Consider the following 19778-nt stretch of genomic DNA (forward strand, 5'->3'; position numbering starts at 1 on the left):
AACTCCGCTTAGGCAGCAAAAAAAAAAAAAGAATTGGCATTTTGCGATAATGTCTTTACTTGGGAGAGACTGGAGTGCAGCTTGTTACTGCAATTATTAACATGTGTTTTTAATGTTGAAGAAGAAGTTGATACAAATACACACATCAAAAAAAGTTTTTCATCACCCCAGTTCCTAGAACTCCTGAAGATAGACGTTGACTGTGGACATTGTATCACAGACACAGTCCCTTTGAATGTTCAGAGATGTCACTAAACCCACCCAAAGATGCAAACCACCATGCATGAGCAGCACTTATTATATGGAGGGGGTCCAACAGCTGATCAGTTCCAGTCATTCCTCCAGGAGGGAGGTACACGGCTCATGTTGTCTGTAGTCAACCATGCCTAGACGGTCAATGCCGTGGTACGGCGGCCAATGCTGCGATTCGATCCCATCCACATTGTTGCTTTATGCTAGGAAGGGCTCTCAACAAGGGAAGTGTCCAGGCGTCTCGGAGTGAACCAAAGTGATGTTGTTCGGGCATGGAGGAGATACAGAGTGACAGGAACTGTCGATGAAATGCCTCGCTGAGGCCATCCAAGGGCTGCTACACCAGTGGATGACCGCTACCTATGGATTATGGCTCGGAGGAACCTTGACAGCAATGCCACCATGTTGAATAATGCTTTTCGTGCAGCGACAGGATGTTGTGTTATGACTCAAATTGTGTGCAATAGGCTACATGATGTACTACTTCATTGCCGACGTCCATGGCATTGTCCGTCTTTGCAAACATGACACCATGCAGCGCTGTACAATTGGGCCCAACAGCATGCCAAATGGACCGCACAGGATTGACATCACGTTTTCTTCACCGATGAATGTTGCATATGCCTTCAACCAGAAAATTGTCAGAGACTTGTTTGGAGGCAACCTGGTCAGGCTGAACACCTCAGACACACTATCCAGCGAGTGCAGCAAGGTGGAGGTTCCCTGCTGTTTTGGGGTGGCATTATGTGGGGCCGACGTATGCCACTGGTGATCATGGAAGGCGCCGTAATGGCTATATGATATGTGACTGCCATCTTCTGAACAATTCATCTTCATGGATGACAATTCGTGCCCCCATCGTGCACATCTTTTGAATGACTTTCTTTAGGATAGTGACATCACTCGACTAGAGTGGCCAGCATGTTCTCCAGACATGAGCCCTATCGAACATGTGTGGGATGGATTGAAAACAGCTGTTTATGGACGATGTGACCCACCAAACACTCTGAGGGATCTACGCTGAATTGCTGTTGAGAGACGGGACACTCTAGACCAACAGTGCCTTGATGAACTTGTGGATAGTATGCCACGATGAATAAAGGCATGCATCAATGCAAGAGGACCTGCTACTATGTATTAGAGGTACCGGTGTGTACAGCAATCTGGACCACCACCTCTGAAGGTCTCGCTGTAGGGTTGTACAACATGAAATGTGTGGTTTTCATGAGCAATATAAAGGGCGGAAATGATGTTTGTGTTGATCTCTATTCCAATTTTCTGTACAGGTTCTGGAACTCTTGGAGCCGAGATGATGCAAAACTTTTTTTGATGTGTGTATTTTGGTTAATTGTAATACTTGTCAGTTCGTGGTGCAGTGAATCCACAGTGAAAAATTACTGTGCAGAATAAGTTAAAATTTAAGTCAAATTCTGATAAAGGTCCAGTTTTTATATCATGGAGATTAAATTCAATCTGGAACTTAGATATGAGATTTCATTTTAAGATAAAAGTTAGGTGATTGATAATAATGTTCTCTACCTTGACATTCTCAACACTTTTCACAGTCTTTCATTCATTCATTCATTCAGTCGGAGAACTTTTACATGGGAGAGATAAAAGAAACTGAATATTTTTAAGATGTTAGCAAATAATTTAATTGTATGACTATGACACTGCCAGCAAAACATTCCAAGCATTTGTTTGTCAAGCATTTGCATCTGCAAGTTTGCACAGACATGGGTGAATTATGCGGACACAAAAATCTTTGGTCATTTGCCAAATAGTATTAAAAGTCTGACAGATAGCCAACCAACATTTAAAAGCAAATTAAAAGAATTTCTGAATGACAACTCCTTCTACTCAATAGATGAATTCTTAGACATGAAGTAGTAACTGAAAAAATTTAAGTAGTTATTTTGTGTAAAGAAAATTTATGTTAAAGTGGCACGTTCCACATCATTACGAAATGTCATATTCATGATCTTATGTTTTGTTGTCAAAATAAGTACTTCCCTAGTGTTTTACCACTTCACAAATAGCAGAAGGTCTCATCTATGAAAATAAAGTTCTTTTTTTTTTTTTTTTTTTCAGTCTCTGTGCTACATGATCTTTAGCTATATTTCATTACTGTAATCACTGCTCTGGTTTTGTTGCTCCATAAATGATTGGAGTAGATCAGTACTAATGTAAAAATGACCCGTGTGTAGAGTATGGCCTTTACCATAGAAACTTTCTCACAGTCTGTTTACTCTGCAGAATGTTATTATTAGCATTTGCGTGACTACCAGAATATATTTCTCGTTTCAAAATGTGAAACAATTTATGCCATGTTTCTCACACTTAATTTTCATGTAGACTTTGAAATAAGTCTGTTGTGAAAAGGGCAGATTGCTTCATCTACTGTGAGATTTTCTCTTTTTTTCGTACGCACTTTCGCTTTTTGTCACGAATATGTCAAAGATGGGTCACACCTGATGAATAGGATTGTGTACTTCTTGATTTAAAAAAAATTAAAGTCACATTATCTATGAGATGTAAAATTTGCAGAATTGGCAAAAAATGGTCTCACGATAAACACTGTCCTGCGACCAGTATTTGGTCATTTTCGGTTTTCTAATGAGGCACATTTGTAAAACAACACCAAAAACTTCTACAGTCCACCGAGTTTCACAATACTTGACTTGTGCCAAACGAAATGTGGCTTGAGGTTCCCTGTTGCATTTAGCTTGCCAAGATATGTTCTAGTACGCGATTTGTCTCTCATTTTACCATCTTCAGCGGTTCTTTACCAAAAAAGTAGGTAAAATGATCAAACATGCGAGTGTACTAGTCAATTTGAATTCCACTTGATTCTTCAAAAATTGGAAGCTGTGGAACGTCATCTGTCCACTGCCCAGTCAAAGCAGGCAGATTGCTAAGTTGAGGCAGAGGGATCTCTGATGCAGTATCAACATTAGCAGCTTCATCATTAGGGCTTGCTGACTCTGCATCATCACAGATGCCTTCTTTTTCTATAGCACATATCTTAAAAATTAGCTTCCTTGTGTACAGTAGACAATACGTACACTTACAGAAAATATGTGACAAAACAAATAGCTTACTGTTATTGCTTTTGAAACTAGAAATTTGTTCATCAAGTGACGCTGACAACACAGGCAACTACTGAGGCCCTTTGCTTTGTGTGTGGCCTTCTGAGGCATTGTGTGAACCAATAAGAAGAATCAGCATGCCGCAAAGCAAGTAACATTCCTGCCAATAAGAATTACAGGTGCTTCAAGTTGTATTTTTATTGTGGTAGTACAGGCTTCACTAAATACCTTTATGTAGATAACAGAAGTAAAGCAAATGTTGGGATACCTTTACAAAGCTGGGTCTTCTTTTCAGAGTAAATCTGCCTGCTGTAGAAGCTATGTCACACATTTCAAAAGTGTTAAGGACCCAACTCTCTTGTACAAAACAGCTTTAAACATCTGATTATGTTACAGATGAGTTATTGTGTTAAATACTAGATGTTAACAAGTGAGTGAGAAAAAAATTTAGAAAAGATTTAAAATTAAAAGTTGTTCTGCCTCAAGACGTATACACAGTCTCTCACTGTAATACATGTCTTACTGTGACACCTTAACACAATGTTGCACCTCTTAATAAATAGATTATGCCAGCATTTACAATTTGATCAATAATTAAACTATATATTGAAAATCAAATTTTTGTTCCCCCTGAAGCCATTAGATAGGCATCCTGCAGCCGGGACTGGGAGACCATGCTCCGGTTAGCCATGTAGTAATATAGGTTTCGACATCTCTTATTGCCCTATCCATTTGGTAATGAAAAATGGAAACCATGTTGTTATCTTCTTCAGTGAAGCAATTTCGGAAGGCAAAATGTAGTACTTTGGCCTCTATTTTATCTCATTCCATTTTGTTGCCGTTGTAACAATTGATTTGCTTTAAAAAGGACATAGCCAATTTCATTCTTCATCCATGCCCATATCTGAGCTTGTGCTTAATGTGACTTGGCTGTCAAAGGGGCATTAAACTGTAATCTTAATCAAAAATGTCTCAAACAGCCATTCTAATTTTTTCTTTGGCTTTTCCAGCTTTTCTTTGCCGGTAAGGACTTTTGGTTTCATTTGAATCTGCTATGCAGTTATCTCTGCTTTTGTAGTAATTTTCTAATATTATTATTGAACAAACATGATTCCTTTCCATCATTTAGCCTATTATCTTTCACTGCACAAACAAATTTAGCACTTTGTCTAAAATATTGTGGGTCCTTGATATTGTTCTTGCAAGAGCTCAGTCATTGATGCTGGCTGGCTAGGCAATTTGTAATCATTTCCTGACACACTTTTGAACCAAAAATATTTTACTTCAAGGAAGTATTTTCCTTCAACGCCAGTAATCAGTGATGCTTCAGTAAGCTTGTGGTGACTATTCTTGTTTGTATGGTCAGTGAATTGAAAGTTTTGGGCTTGCTTGTTGCCATACAATTGGTTTCCCTCATAAATAATTTATCTAACCATGTGATCAAGTAATGTTTGGAAATCCTTTGCAAAAAGCTTGCAGTGATCTTTGTGTTTACCTCACGTTCTAAATATTTGTGTCTTCCAGTTTATAGTAAATTGTAATAGACATTACTGTAATTTTCATGTTAATATGCAGATTTTCACGTATGCATGTGTGTGTGTTACTTGCTGTAATAAATGGGAGGTAACTCAGGGTTGTTACCTTGAAGATTCCTGCGATTGACTAATGCCAGGTGTACATTTTTCTGTTTCTTACTTGTTAGGGCATATATTCCCATCCGCTCTTGACCCACTGCTGACTTTCGGTTGTACTTCATTTAAGTGTGTATGGGACCCAAATATGGGTCTTTCTGATTGAATTAAAGGTCCCTCACATTCGTGACATTGGTATTAACCTGCCCTATTAGCTACCTATGTGTTGTGTATGCTTGTACATTTCAAGGGCACCCTTAAATTGACCAGATAGTGTAGGTTAGGCTGTTCCCTTTCATGTACCTGTTGGTGGGCAGCTGGGCAACCCTGGAACAGATGGTCAGGAGAGGGCAAGCAGATGAAGCGCAGGCAGTAAGGCTGCTGGGGTATAGCTTATATGATTCTCCTACACTAGCCGAATACCTCCGGGAGGGATTGCCCAAATGGTTTGTGCATTCGCTTAATGTCTGTGGTAGGACCATCTGGTGGGTAGCTGTATTAGCTGTGCCTGCCTGCTAGTGGGTTGTGGGGCACCCATCAATACCCACGCCCTATCGGGCAGCCTTGTGACAGCCTCTACTAGATTTTCAACAGAGCTTCTCGTTTTAGCTTTCCACCCAAGTGGCAGACTCTGCAAGAGAGGCGCTCTGCATCGCGGTGTAGCTTGCTCGCCAGGTTTCGAGAGGGTGCGTTTCTGGATGAGGTATCGAATATATTGCTTCCCCCTACTTATACCTCCCGAGGAGATCACGAATGTAAAATTAGAGAGATTAGAGCACGCGCGGAGGCTTTCAGACAGTCGTTCTTCCCGCGAACCATACGCGACTGGAACAGGAAAGGGAGGTAATGACAGTGGCACGTAAAGTGCCCTCCGCCACACACCGTTGGGTGGCTTGCGGAGTATAAATGTAGATGTAGATGTAGATGTAGATGTAGAACACAGAGGAACTAAGACCTTATTGGGGACATTTGCAATGTTCCTCAATTTAGATGACAGATTTGCTCATGAGCTATAATTACTGAATATTACGCTCACCTTTTTATTTCTTCATGACCATAAATACTAAAAAGCTCAGACTACTACTCCTTTTTGGCTGAAAGCTAAAATCTATCGCAGTCTTTATGTTGTGCCTGTCTGCGACTTGACATCTTCTAGTAGCAGTCGATCCTCTTCATGACTTTATCGTATTTCATGTTTCATGTCAACAGTAATTGACTCTCATTTACAGGGCTACTCGGAATTGATTGGGGAACAAGTAAGAAATAATTTTGCACACCTTCTCTTCAACCATATATTGTTTCCAACTAATTTTTGTTTTCATCTGGAGACAGGTCACTGGAACGATAAAACCTGGGTTTGTTCCACCAACAGAGACACTGGAAAAATCTTTGGAAACAAGCGCACTTGATATTACAAAGGAAAGTGATGCATCGCCTGGTACTGATGCTGTATTGGGAACAAATTCCTGTCTTGAAAAAAGTAGGCAGTATTCCGATCTATATTGTCAACACTTTGTTTGTAGATGTATATATTTTAAGAACGTGAAACCTTGTTTTCAGAAACTACAGAAAATCAAGAGAGCAATGACAATACATTGAGTGAGTATCCTGATGATGATTCTACTGACCTTAATGTCAACATAACAGATGAAGAAAAAGAGCGCTTGGCACTAGGTAAGGAGCAGCAACATAAAATTTTTTTTTTTTAGAATAACTGCACTTGAATTTAATTGCTGAGGGAAGATTTGCACCAATCAGTCACTATTTGCTACCATAAAGAATTTCAAGATGGAACTAATAAATAAAAATGAGGAAAGACAACCACTCACATAAAGTTTATTAATGTGTTGCTTATGTTTACATGCCGTACATCTGTCAGCTACAGGTCAAGTCATTGTCTAGCTTTTCAAATCTATTTTACTAACTGTTACCAGTTTAGGATGTTTTCACACTTGTGTACATGAGGTGCTAATTTAATTATATTATATGTAGCAAATAGAATTCCAGATGCTCTCCCTCCATATGTGTGTATTGCTCTTTGAAACACTTATTAGAACACAATAATTTGTCCCATCAAACAGGAACTGATACTTAAAATGGATGTTGACATTATTGACTTTTCACGCACCTCTGAGAAGAAAGTATTGGTATGGAGTGGTAAGCATTACTTCTATTAACTGTTGTAGGGTAAATCTAAATATTTACATACTTTCTGTAGGTGGACGTGAAACAACCGACACTAAAGAATGAGTAAATAAATTTGGAAACCTAAGCATTGAATTTTTACTGCACGACTTCCTTCAGTAATATACTTTGCAGTTCTTTAAACCTCTTGAATTTAAGTGGACATGAATAATATTCAAGATAAGTTTATCGTACCATGTATGTTTGGTAATATTCAGTAATTGGTACATTATTTCTCATGTGTTTAACTGGCATAGTGACAAGCAGTCATAATATAATTGAACAGCAGAGCATATATATATATATATATATATTTAAAAAAAAACAAAGATGAGGTGACTTACCGAACAAAAGCGCTGGCAGGTCGATAGACACACAAACAAACACAAACATACACACAAAATTCAAGCTTTCGCAACAAACTGTTGCCTCATCAAAAATGGTTCAAATGGCTCTGAGCACTATGGGACTCAACTGCTGTGGTCATAAGTCCCCTAGAACTTAGAACTAGTTAAACCTAACTAACCTAAGGACATCACACACATCCATGCCCGAGGCAGGATTCGAACCTGCGACCGTAGCGGTCGTGCGGTTCCAGACTGTAGCGCCTAGAACCGCTCGGCCACTTCGGCCGGCGTTGCCTCATCAGGAAAGAGGGAAGGAGAGGGGAAGACGAAAGGAAGTGGGTTTTAAGGGAGAGGGTAAGGAGTCATTCCAATCCCAAGAGCGGAAAGACTTACCTTAGGGGGAAAAAAGGACAGGTATACACTCGCGCGCACACACACACACACACACACACACACACACACATATCCATCCGCATATACACAGATACAAGCAGACATTTGTAAAGGCAAAGAGTTTGGGCAGAGATGTCAGTCGAGGCGAAAGCAAAGAGGCAAAAATGTTGTTGAAAGACAGGTGAGGTATGAGTGGCGGCAACTTGAAATTAGCGGAGGTTGAGGCCTGGCGGATAACGAGAAGAGAGGATATACTGAAGGGCAAGTTCCCATCTCCAGAGTTCTGACAGGTTGGTGTCAGTGGGAAGTATCCAGATAACCCGGACGGTGTAACACTGTGCCAAGATATGTTGGCCGTGCACCAAGGCATGTTTAGCCACAGGATGATCCTCATTACCAACAAACACTGTCTGCCTGTGTCCATTCATGCGAATGGACAGTTTGTTGCTGGTCATTCCCACATAGAAAGCTTCACAGTGTAGGCAGGTCAGTTAGTAAATCACGTGGGTGCTTTCACACGTGGCTCTGCCTTTGATCGTGTACACCTTCTGGGTTACAGGACTGGAGTAGGTGGTGGTGGGAGGGTGCATGGGACAGGTTTTACACCGGGGGCGGTTACAAGGGTAGGAGCCAGAGGGTAGGGAAGGTGGTTTGGGGATTTCATAGGGATGAACTAAGAGGTTACGAAGGTTAGGTGGACGGCGGAAAGACACTCTTGGTGGAGTGGGGAGGATTTCATGAAGGATGGATCTCATTTCAGGGCAGGATTTGAGGAAGTCGTATCCCTGCTGGAGAGCCACATTCAGAGTCTGATCCAGTCCCGGAAAGCATCCTGTCGCAAGTGGGGCACTTTTGGGGTTCTTCTGTGGGAGGTTCTGGGTTTGAAGGGATGAGGAAGTGGCTATGGTTATTTGCTTCTGTACCAGGTGGGAGGGTAGTTGCTGGATGCGAAAGCTGTTTTCAGGTTGTTGGTGTAATGGTTCAGGGATTCCGGACTGGAGCAGATTCGTTTGCCACGAAGACCTAACCTGTAGGGAAGGGACCGTTTGATGTGGAATTGGTGGCAGCTGTCATAATGGAGGTACTGTTGCTTGTTGGTGGGTTTGATGTGGACGGATGTGTGAAGCTGGCCATTGGACAGATGGAGGTCAACGTCAAGGAAAGTGGCATGGGATTTAGAGTAGGACCAGGTGAATCTGATGGAACCAAAGGAGTTGAGGTTGGAGAGGAAATTCTGGAGTTCTTCTTCACTGTGAGTCCAGATCGTGAAGATGTCATCAATAAATCTGTACCAAACTTTGGGTTTGCAGGCCTGGGTAACCAAGAAGGCTTCCTCTAAGCGACCCATGAATAGGTTGGCGTACGAGGGGGCCATCCTGGTACCCATGGCTGTTCCCTTTAATTGTTGGTATGTCTGGCCTTCAAAAGTGAAGAAGTTGTGGGTCAGGATGAAGCTGGCTAAGGTAATGAGGAAAGAGGTTTTAGGTAGGGTGGCAGGTGATCGGCGTGAAAGGAAGTGCTCCATCGCAGTGTGGCCCTGGACGCGCGGAATATTTGTGTATAAGGAAGTGGCATCGATGGTTACAAGGATGGTTTCCGGGGGTAACAGACTGGGTAAGGATTCCAGGCATTCGAGAAAGTGGTTGGTGTCTTTGATGAAGGATGGGAGACTGCATGTAATGGGTTGAAGGTGTTGATCTACGTAGGCAGAGATACGTTCTGTGGGGGCTTGGTAACCAGCTACAATGGGGTGGCCGGGATGATTGGTTTGTGAATTTTAGGAAGAAGGTAGAAGGTAGGGGTGTGGGGTGTTGGTGGGGTCAGGAGGTTGATGGAGTCAGGTGAAAGGTTTTGTAGGGAGCCTGAGGTTCTGAGGATTCCTTGAAGCTCCGCCTGGACATCAGGAATGGGATTACCTTGGCATACTTTGTATGTGGTGTTGTCTGAAAGCTGACGCAGTCCCTCAGCCACATACTCCCGACGATCAAGTACCACTGTCGTGGAACCCTTGTCTGCCGGAAGAATGACGATGGAACGGTCAGCCTTCAGATAACGGATAGCTTGGGCTTCGGCAGTGGTGATGTTGGGAAGACTGGTTGTAATTCCCTGCACTGTGCAGATGAGTCACATGTACATCCTCTGGGACACGGTAGTGCTAGGTGTTGATTGTCTTGTCGGCCATGCAGCACCGTATGTTTACCGTGAAGGAATTGCCGAGAGAACTGATGAAATTTGTAGCTTTTTGTTGGACTACACTCAAAAAAATATTAAAGAGTAAGATTGCAGCATCTGATACTGTTCAGTGACACATGTCCTGTGAAAAATAGAAATCGTACACTGGTGCATTTTCAGCTTAATATATTTGATAACGATATATTGAAAACTATAACCTGCTATTTCCATATTTGAGGATATTTCTTTCTTCCCTGTGAGAAGGCTATTAAATGGTTCAACAGGAGAACTGACAGAATATATCCAGTGGAAAAATACTGTGAACTTTTGAAAAGGAACTGTGTGTGAGGATGTTTCTGTGTCTTTCAAGAAATGGTGGGCCCAGGCACTAGAAAAAATGTGTCTTACCAGATGAGACAGCAGGAAGTGGTATTCCTAAGGAAAATAAAATTACTTTTCAGGTACATCTTAAGTAATAGAAATTCGTATGTTTTCCTCAGCGGTGAGTGATTGTCAGAAGCAATGGTATTGTCAGGAATGACCCAGGGAAGTGTGATAGAACTAATGTTATTTTCTATATACGTAAATGATCTTGTGGACAGGGTGGGCAGCAACGTGCAATTGTTGGCTGATGATGCGGTGGTGTATGGCAACGTGTTGAAGATGAGTGACTGTAGCATATGATCTGAGATGACTTAGACATAATTTCTAGTTGAAGTGATGGAATGGCAGCTAGATCTAAATCTAAAAAAATCTACGTTAATGCAGATGAATAGAAAAAACAAACCCATAATGTTTGGGTACAGCATTAGTATTATCCTGCATGACATAGTCATGTCATTTAAAAATCTGGGCATAACGTTGCAAAGCAGTATGAAATGGAATGAGCATGTGAGGATTGTGGCAGGGGGGGTGAATGGTTAACTTTGGTTTATTGGGAAAATTTTAGGAAAGTGAAGTCCATCTACAAAGCAGTCTGCATATAGGACACTAGTGCAACCCATTCTTGAGTACTGCTTGAGTTTTTGGGATCCACAGTCACATCCTATATTCTAGCAAATAATTTTTCCCTTTTACATATTTTTGCCTTATTTGTATGGAATTCCCATGTACATTATTTCCCTTTTTGTAGCGAAGAATATAAAAGATAGTAGGTGCGTGTATCCCGACTACCGTATTTACTCAAATCTAAGCCGCACTTTTTTTCCGGTTTTTGTAATCCAAAAAACCGCCTGCGGCTTAGAATCGAGTGCAAAGTAAGCGGAAGTTCTGAAAAATGCTGGTAGGTGCCGCCACAACTAACTTCTGCTATCGAATATATGTAGCGCTACACAGGCATACTTTGCAGGCACAAAGATAAATACTGGCGCCAAAACCTCTGTGTCAGTAAATGTATTAAAAGAAAAGGTGGAAGAATGTAAACATTATGCCATGTATTCTTTCGTGTTTTCTGCTATCTCATTTAAATCCTGTCTGCCTAATAAACTATGAAACTAGAGGGAGACAACAGCAAACGCGGAAGAATATGCTTATCATGTCATGTTTATATTCATATTATTCTTACGTTGAATAGTGATACAGTCAGAAATGAAGCACGGCAACTGACTAGATTTTTAAATCTAAGATGGCTAATTTCTGTGCAGAATGTAATGTACTAAAGAGGCGTCTGCAAAGATTTTCAAACAGAGAAAAATTCTTGCTTAACTCTCGTTCAGAACATCCTCTATCATACGTAGTTTATTATTTGGTTCTTGTTGATCATTCTCAAAGAAAGCAGCAGTTTTAGTAACAACGAATAGCAGTCTCTTGCCATTGTTTTGCTTATGAGACTTTTTTTTTTAAGTTGAAAGCCGCGGTAGTGCACACAAAAGCAAGCCATGCTGCGGGCGGTGACAGGTCGTAAACGCCCATTATCAGAATTCGACAAACAATGCATGACACAGTACAATCGTGTATTTTGAACTTAGAGTGATGTAAACACCTATATCAAAGAAAGCCTCACTTATCAGATCAAAGCAAAACAAGCAATCGATTCAAACCAGATGAAGCACATGAAAAAGGAAGGGTACCCGCATAAATGTGGACAGAGCGCCTGAACGTAGCAATGGCTACTTGGTAAAGCTTGACTGTTAAGCTTACGACTCGAACCAAACTACTGTAGCTGTAACTTCATCCATTCGACCTAAATTGTCTCTTATTACAATGGACCAACTTTGTTTCGATTTGGAGGTGAAGTCTAAAACTTTTCTCTCCTCTTGAATTTCGAGTCTCAAATTTCAGCTGCAGCTTAGATTCGGAAAATTTTTTTTTCCTTGATTTCGAGTATCATTTTTCAGGTGCGGCTTAGATTCGAGTAAATACGGTATATCCTGGTTGCTCATATGTAACAGTCCTGTTGTGCCTATGCTTCATTAATTATAAGAGCATAAATTTTCTCAAATTTGTTGAGATAAAGAATGTTTACTTCCATCATTGCAATAAGGAGTGACATGCTTACATTGTAAACTACAACCTCTTTACAACTTCAGATCTCAGATTTCTGGAAATTCAACATGTAAAGAATGTGAATGTAAGCCTGTTATACTTCAACTATTTTGGAGAACACTTCCTCCTTCTGTTATTCCTAACTTCTTCTTTTATATCTCTTGCCTGCTTTTCCTTGCTATGTTGTAAGTTACATATTAGAAAAAACTAATAAAATAACTCTTACTGTATTCTTCCTAAGTTTGTTACTTTATTTTTTTATTGATAAAATTTGTGTGCTTTTCTAGAGATATACAGCTGCAGGACAATTTTCTCTCTGGACTCAAGCTTTACCTTTAATTATATGCTAGCCCATCACATCTTTCTTCACTTGTAGTGCATTTACTCCACAACATTCTTCTCCCTGTTTTGTGATGGGGCTAACGTATTTATTACTTCCGAATACATCGTCTGTGTCTGTTAACATTTATAGATTATAAAAACAATGATGTGATATGTGGGAAAAAGGGCTCCAGTGATAGAATAATTTGAATGAGTAAAAAGGAATAATAGAATAGATACTCCAGTTGTAGAAGCAAGAAAAATAAAATTAAGAATGAGTGTGAGAGGATCGAAGAAATAAAGAAGACAGATCCCCAAAGACAGATTTCCATACCAACTCTGAACCTAGCGGTCATCAGTCTGCACAATCTGCAAAGATAGCAGATTCTCTTGAGGACTTGGATTTCATTAACATATTCATATTGCATAATATAGTGTATTTACTATGTGACATGCTCCAATTTTTGTACTACCGTGCTATTACTGCCGCTGCTCCAATGATAATTTTTAACTCACTCATCCCAGCTGATTCATTAGAGTTGAATGCATGATTCACTTCGTTTGTAACATAATCTAAAATTTAAATAAGGATAGAAGCTGATATAATGAAGTAAATTTTGTGCCAGAGCTGGATTTTGAACCCAGGTCTCTTGCTTCCTAGGCGAAATATGCCACCCACTACACATCCTAGCATTGTGACTAACAGAGCTGCACAGAATACGCTAGTCCAGTCCCCTCTCTAACACAAACTTTAGTTCATACCTCAGCCCATTGTGATGTTTCCCCTTTTCAAATTGTCAGTATTGTCGAAGCTCTCCGATTTTGGAGTTGCACCTCAGCATTGTACATAATGGGGAAATCCTCCCTGTACCTCAGGCATAGGTGATCTACTGATTTGATGGAAATACATTTATTTTCCTTGAGAAATATTCAGTCTCAATTTTATTTTTGCTAAGGATAGAAAAGGGAGAAACAAGATGGGCTGCAGTGTGAATTGAAGTTTATGTTAAGGAGGGGATTGGACAAGGGCATTCTGTGCAGCTGTGTTAGCCAAAATGTCAGTGTGGTGTATTGGATATCAGATCTGCCTAGTAAGCAGGAGACTCTGATTCAATTCCTGGCCTTGACACAAATTTTGATTCACTACTTCAACTTCTGTCTACATTTACATATGCATAAATACTCCACAATCCACTGTATGTCATGTGGCAGAGGGTACCCCATACCACTACTGAGCTCACAGATAGAGTGAGGGGAAAATGGCGGTCTGCATGCCTCTTTATGAGCCCTAATTTCTCAGATCTTATCTTCGTGGTCCTTACGCGCAACGTATGATGAAGGCGCAGTGTATGATGAAGGCAGTAGAATTGTTCAACAGTAACCTTCAGATGCTGGTTCTCTAAATTTTGTGAATAGTGTTCCTCAAAAAGAATGTTGTCTCCTCACCAGGAATTCCCATTTGAGTTCTGGAAGCATGTCCATAACACTTGTGTGTTGTTCGAACATACCAGCATCAAGTCTAGCGGCCTTCCACTGAATGGCTGGTAAGGATCCCAAAAGTTCAAGAAGTACTCAAGTACAGGTCGTGCTTGTGTCGTATCTGCAATCTCCTTTGCAGATGAACTACCATTTCCCAGAATTCTGCCAATAAACCAAAGTCAACCATTCAGTTTTCCTACCACAATCTTCACATGCTCATTCCAGCTCATATAGCGTTTTGCAATATTATGTCCAGATATTTAAATGACGTGACTGTGTCAGGAGGGACACTATTACATTATGGGTTTATTTTTCCTTCTCATCCCCATTACCTTACTTCTTTCTGCATTTAGAGTTAATTGTCATTCTGACACCAACTAGAAATTTTGTCTAAGTCATCTTGCATCCTCCTACAGTCACTCAACTTCAACTCCTTCCCCTATACCACAGCATCACCAGCAAATAGCAGCAGATTGCTGCCCACCCTACCCTCCAAATCATTTCTGTATATAGAGATATTATATCACACTTCCCTGTGGCACTCTTGATGATACCCTCATCTTAAATGATCACTTGCCGTTGTCTAGGACAACATATTGGGTTCTATAACTTAGTCTTTGAATTACTCAATATCTGTGAACTCATTCCATGTGCTTGTACCTTCTTTATCAGCTTGTAATGGGGCCCCATGTCAAATACTGTCCAGAAATCTAGAAATATGGAATCTGTCTGTAGCACTTCGTCCGTGGTTCACAGCATATCGTAAGAGAAAAGGGCCAGCTGAGTTTCACAAGAGCTATGCTTTCTAAAACCATGCTGGTTTGTGGATGTAAGATTCTCAGTCTCAAGAGAATTTATTATGTTCAAACTCAGAATATATTCAAGAATTCTGTAGCAAACTGATGTTAACAATATTGGTCTATACTTTTGTGGGTCTGTTCTGTAATTTTGTGGGTCCGTTCCTGTACTCTCCTTATGTACAGCAGTCACCTGTGATTTTCCCAGTTGCTTGGGACTTCAAGCTGGACAACAGAGTCATGATAAATGCAAGCTAATTAAGGGGTCATTGCCTTAGAATACTCTTTGTAAAAACGAATTGGGATTCCATCCTGACGTGGTGACATTTGTTTCCAACTCTTTCAGTTGTTTCTGTGTGCCAGGGATGCATATTACTGTGTCGTCCGTATGGGAGTCAGTTCAGTGGTCAAATGATAGTATGTTTGTATGATTCTTCTGTGTGAATGATTTCCTGAATGCGAAATTTAAAATGTCCTCTTGTTTTGCTGCCTTCAATTGCCACACCAGACTAGTCAACAAGTGACTATGGCGATGTTAGTAGTTGTATATTTCACGTATAGATCTTTTCATAGACGCACGAAGTTTACAATCTGCTTAAACTTTGCTCATAATTTCTGTATGTCCACCTTACTGGAACTAAGTGCTGTCAGTTCACTGTCTAAGAGAGATACTAATAACTTCTTATCTGCTCTTTCTAGCAGAGATACTCTTCTAATATTTTTAACTGATTTATAACTTTCATAACCATAGTTGCTATAATGACAGCAAGATTACTAATCCCTGTTTCTATATTGAAATTGTCGATAAGGTCCGGCCTATGTACAGCTACAAAGTCTAAGATATTTCCATTGCATGTGGTCTGTTGAACTAGCTGCTCAAGACAGTTTTCAGAAAGCATGTTCAAAAGTGCTTTGCATGACTCTCTGTACCCTGTGCACTGAATCCATAGACGTCCCAGTCTATACTCGGCAGGTTAAAGTTTCCTCCAACTAATATTGCATAATCTGGGTATTTGCGCACTAATGACTGTAGATTTTCTTTGAATGTCTCTACAACTGGCACAGCCAAAATGGGTGGCCATTAAAAACCTCCAACAATTAACTTGGTTTCACCTAGACCTATTATATGCAGCCATATAACTTCACTCTTGTGTCCTCTAATCTGCCTCTCCAGTATATGTTCCATCACTTGTTAATTATCTCAGATATTTTCATTTTGCGTTGTAGCCAGCGCCCACTTCCGAGAATAATTTGAGGGTGAGAACTTTCCTGGAGGACAGTAAATTTAGGAACTTTGTTGCAAATACTTTGACAATTTACTGATAATATTTTGACAGTCAAAGAGTCTTAACTCTGAATGTGAGGTGACTTCACTTGCTGCATATCAGCTGGCAAATGTCCATCAGAATATCCTTATGGAAGATAAAATTGAGAATGGATATGTCTCTAGGAAAATGTGTTTACATCAGATCAGGTAATCTAAAATGTCTCCATTAGATATAACTGAGCATTGAATAAAACTTAATACAGGTATAAAACCTTCATTAGTTATCAAAAAGTGACATTAATAATTAATAAAGTAAAAAATATAACTAAATGTGTTTGTACCATCACTTACTTTAATAGCCAGTTTCATTAATGAATATCAGATTTGAAATGCAGCAGTGCTTTAGCACCTGTGAGTAATTTGTTCAACATTAGGCTTATGCTCTGCTTCTTAACCAGCAATTATATTTAATGTTCAGTTTTCTGCTAGAACAGATAAAAATGAACGAACGTCTAATAAATTCTTTAAGTTATGTAAATAAGTAAAACTTTTGCATCTCTTTCATTTACAAACAAATAAACAAAAAAAAGCTAAATTTTCTCCTGTCAGTCATTGAGGTAAATATAATCACATAACTAAAATACACAAAATAAAATAAAATTTTTGCCCAGCTTTGTGACTGGTAAAGTGAGGCGTACTGCATCCATAATGATCTTTAGGTGCCCTAAAAATAATATATAACAACCTTCCCAGGATTAGACAAGAAAATGTATTATAAATCTTTCCCGTTTTATCTTTCTGTTAATTAGAACAACAAAAACAATCAATTATTCACAAAACTATTTAATTGGATCGATAAAAAAGTCTTTCATTCCCATCCCATATGGTAAGTCTCCCCTGACGCGTTGGTTCTGGGTGACTTTCCTGAAATCTACCCCTTTTCCCAGATCACTCCAGTCCTTTGCCTTCACCCCCATTCCTTCCCCCTTCAAGCGCTTCTGCCTGGCTCAGAAACTTGCCAATTACAACCCTCTTTTATGTGTGTTTTCTGCTGCCGCTTGTTTTATCTATCCAATTAAATAGTTTAATATAATAGAGGGAAACATTGCACGTGGGAAAAATATATATAAAAACAAAGGTGATGTGACTTACCAAACAAAAGCGCTGGCAGGTCGATAGACACACAAACAAACACAAGCATACACACAAAATTCAAGCTTTTGCAACCAATGGTTGCTTCGCCAGGAAAGAGGGAAGGAGCGGGAAAGACGAAAGGATGTGGGTTTTAAGGGAGAGGGTAAGGAGTCATTCTAATCCCGGGAGCGGAAAGACTTACCTTAGGGGGGAAAAAGGACAGGTATACACTCGCGCGCGCACACACACACACATATCCATCCGCACATACACAGACACAACCAGACATGTGCGGATGGATGTGTGTGTGTGTGTGTGTGTGTGTGTGTGTGTGTGTGTGTGTGTGTGTGTGTGCGCGTGCGCGTGCGCGTGCGCGTGCGCGCGCGCGCGAGTGTATACCTGTCCTTTTTTCCCCCCTAAGGTAAGTCTTTCCGCTCCCGGGATTGGAATGACTCCTTACTCTCTCCCTTAAAACCCACATTCTTTCGTCTTTCCCTCTCCTTCCCTCTTTCCTGACCAAGCAACCGTTGGTTGCGAAAGCCTGAATTTTGTGTGTATGTTTGTGTTTGTTTGTGTGTCTATCGACCTGCCAGCGCTTTTGTTTGGTAAGTCACATCATCTTTGTTTTTATATACAATTAAATAGTTTCTGTTAATTATGATGTTTCTTATTGGAAAGTATTGTGCATCTGTGTAACTTAGAATATGTGATGCAGCAGAAAATTCTGTACTAATTAACTGGCCTTCTTTCATCAATGATAAATAATATAACTGCCTAATTAATTATGCAATTATTATGCCAATTTTATCTGTGAAAAACCATGAAATACACATACTTGTTATCATTAATCTTAAAATACAAACAAACATTAGTGTTGTTATGTGTACATATCGTGTAGTCGGTCAATCAGCCACTGCCCCCGGATACAAGACTGCGCTGCCATCTACAATGGGGACGTAGTTATGCTAATGCAGGTTTAGCTGCACCAGAAATTGTAAGTCCAGTAACACACGCAGGTGTGGCTGCTCTGGAACATTAGTTCAAAATTAATTCCTTTGAGTTCTTAGTGTATGGCTTGATATTTATCTTGTCTACCCTGTGTGGTGGCCTGCGTTAGGATGGGTGCGTGAGAGTTATGAGATCCTTCCTGTTCCCATTTGAATCAGCTTGTAGAACCGAAACTGCCCAGGCCATTGTAGGGAAGGTGGTAGTGCGTGGTTGCTTTCAGTGGGCCCTGTGGTCAGTTCCATGGCGAAGCTTTTTTTGCTGGACAATTGTAGAGGAACTAAAGCTGGAGGCTGAGGTGTTGAGGAAATTCAGGGAGCAGGCTGCATTGATACTGGAACTGGCACCCTTGGCGGAACTAGGACGATGTCCATGAACTAGAGAAAGTGCAAGGTTAACCAAACATAGAAACTATTCATTTACGTGAATGTTGGTAACTTCCTGTGGTCATAGGAAGAAAAGTGGTTTTAAGAATACTACACAGTATGTAATGATGTTCAAGTCTTTGTTTTCAGTTTGTAATTCACTGAAATGTTATTACAGAAACATCAAATCCACCAGTGACAGTGGCGGCGGCGGCAGCAGCACCACCACCGCCAACAGCGGTATCCGATAGCATAACTGTGGCCCCAGTGCTGCCACAGCAGTCTCAAACACTTAGCAACAAACCATTTTTGGAAATGATTTTCAACACCCTGCAGTGTTCAGAAAATGATTATTCTGCTCTGTTTGCACTTTGTTTGCTGTATGCATTGGGCCACAATCAAGGTGAGAAACTTTTACTGTATTCCTTAATCTCACTTACAGTTTAAATAGTGTATATTCAGTACAGTATGTGGAGCTTTCTTAAGTATTGCACTGTGATTACTTGTTTGAAATAGCATACTATATAATCAGTTTCACAATATTTGTGAAGTACATTGTCTGTGGATGCATCATAGAGTGCTGTAAAGATAAATTTTATGATTAATACATCATAAAAATAGAAACTGCATGAATGCCTGTGTAGGTTTTCGACAGACTCTAGGACAGGTTGCCATCTAGCAGCTGTCATGTATAAGGTGGAAGTGTGGCAAGAAAAGCGACCCAAGTCGAAACATGGTATTTTTGGTTTATGTCACTAGATAATATGTGGGTAATCCCACAAACTACGTGAAAAATATGATGGAATTTACTGTCGACAATACTTATTTGAAATTTAAAGAAAGGTTGTTGTTGTTGTT

General features: G+C 40.2%; 1 protein-coding gene across 4 annotated transcripts in view; it reads left to right on the top strand.

Moving 5' to 3' along the window:
• LOC126458591 (protein CLEC16A homolog) overlaps nucleotides 1-19778 on the top strand; it is a 243512-nt gene that overhangs the window by 45285 nt on the left and 178449 nt on the right. For all 4 annotated transcript variants that reach the window (XR_007585664.1, XM_050095734.1, XM_050095735.1 and 1 more), the window contains exons 8-10: nucleotides 6305-6452; nucleotides 6533-6646; nucleotides 19099-19323. Coding sequence is in view for 3 of the 4 variants with exons in the window: in XM_050095734.1 (XP_049951691.1) it covers nucleotides 6305-6452; nucleotides 6533-6646; nucleotides 19099-19323 (487 nt within the window). In the remaining variant the exon portion in view is untranslated. The remainder of the gene's footprint in view (nucleotides 1-6304; nucleotides 6453-6532; nucleotides 6647-19098; nucleotides 19324-19778) is intronic.

This window comes from Schistocerca serialis, chromosome 2 (assembly GCF_023864345.2).
Source record: "Schistocerca serialis cubense isolate TAMUIC-IGC-003099 chromosome 2, iqSchSeri2.2, whole genome shotgun sequence".
Classification (NCBI taxonomy): Eukaryota; Metazoa; Arthropoda; class Insecta; order Orthoptera; family Acrididae; genus Schistocerca; species Schistocerca serialis.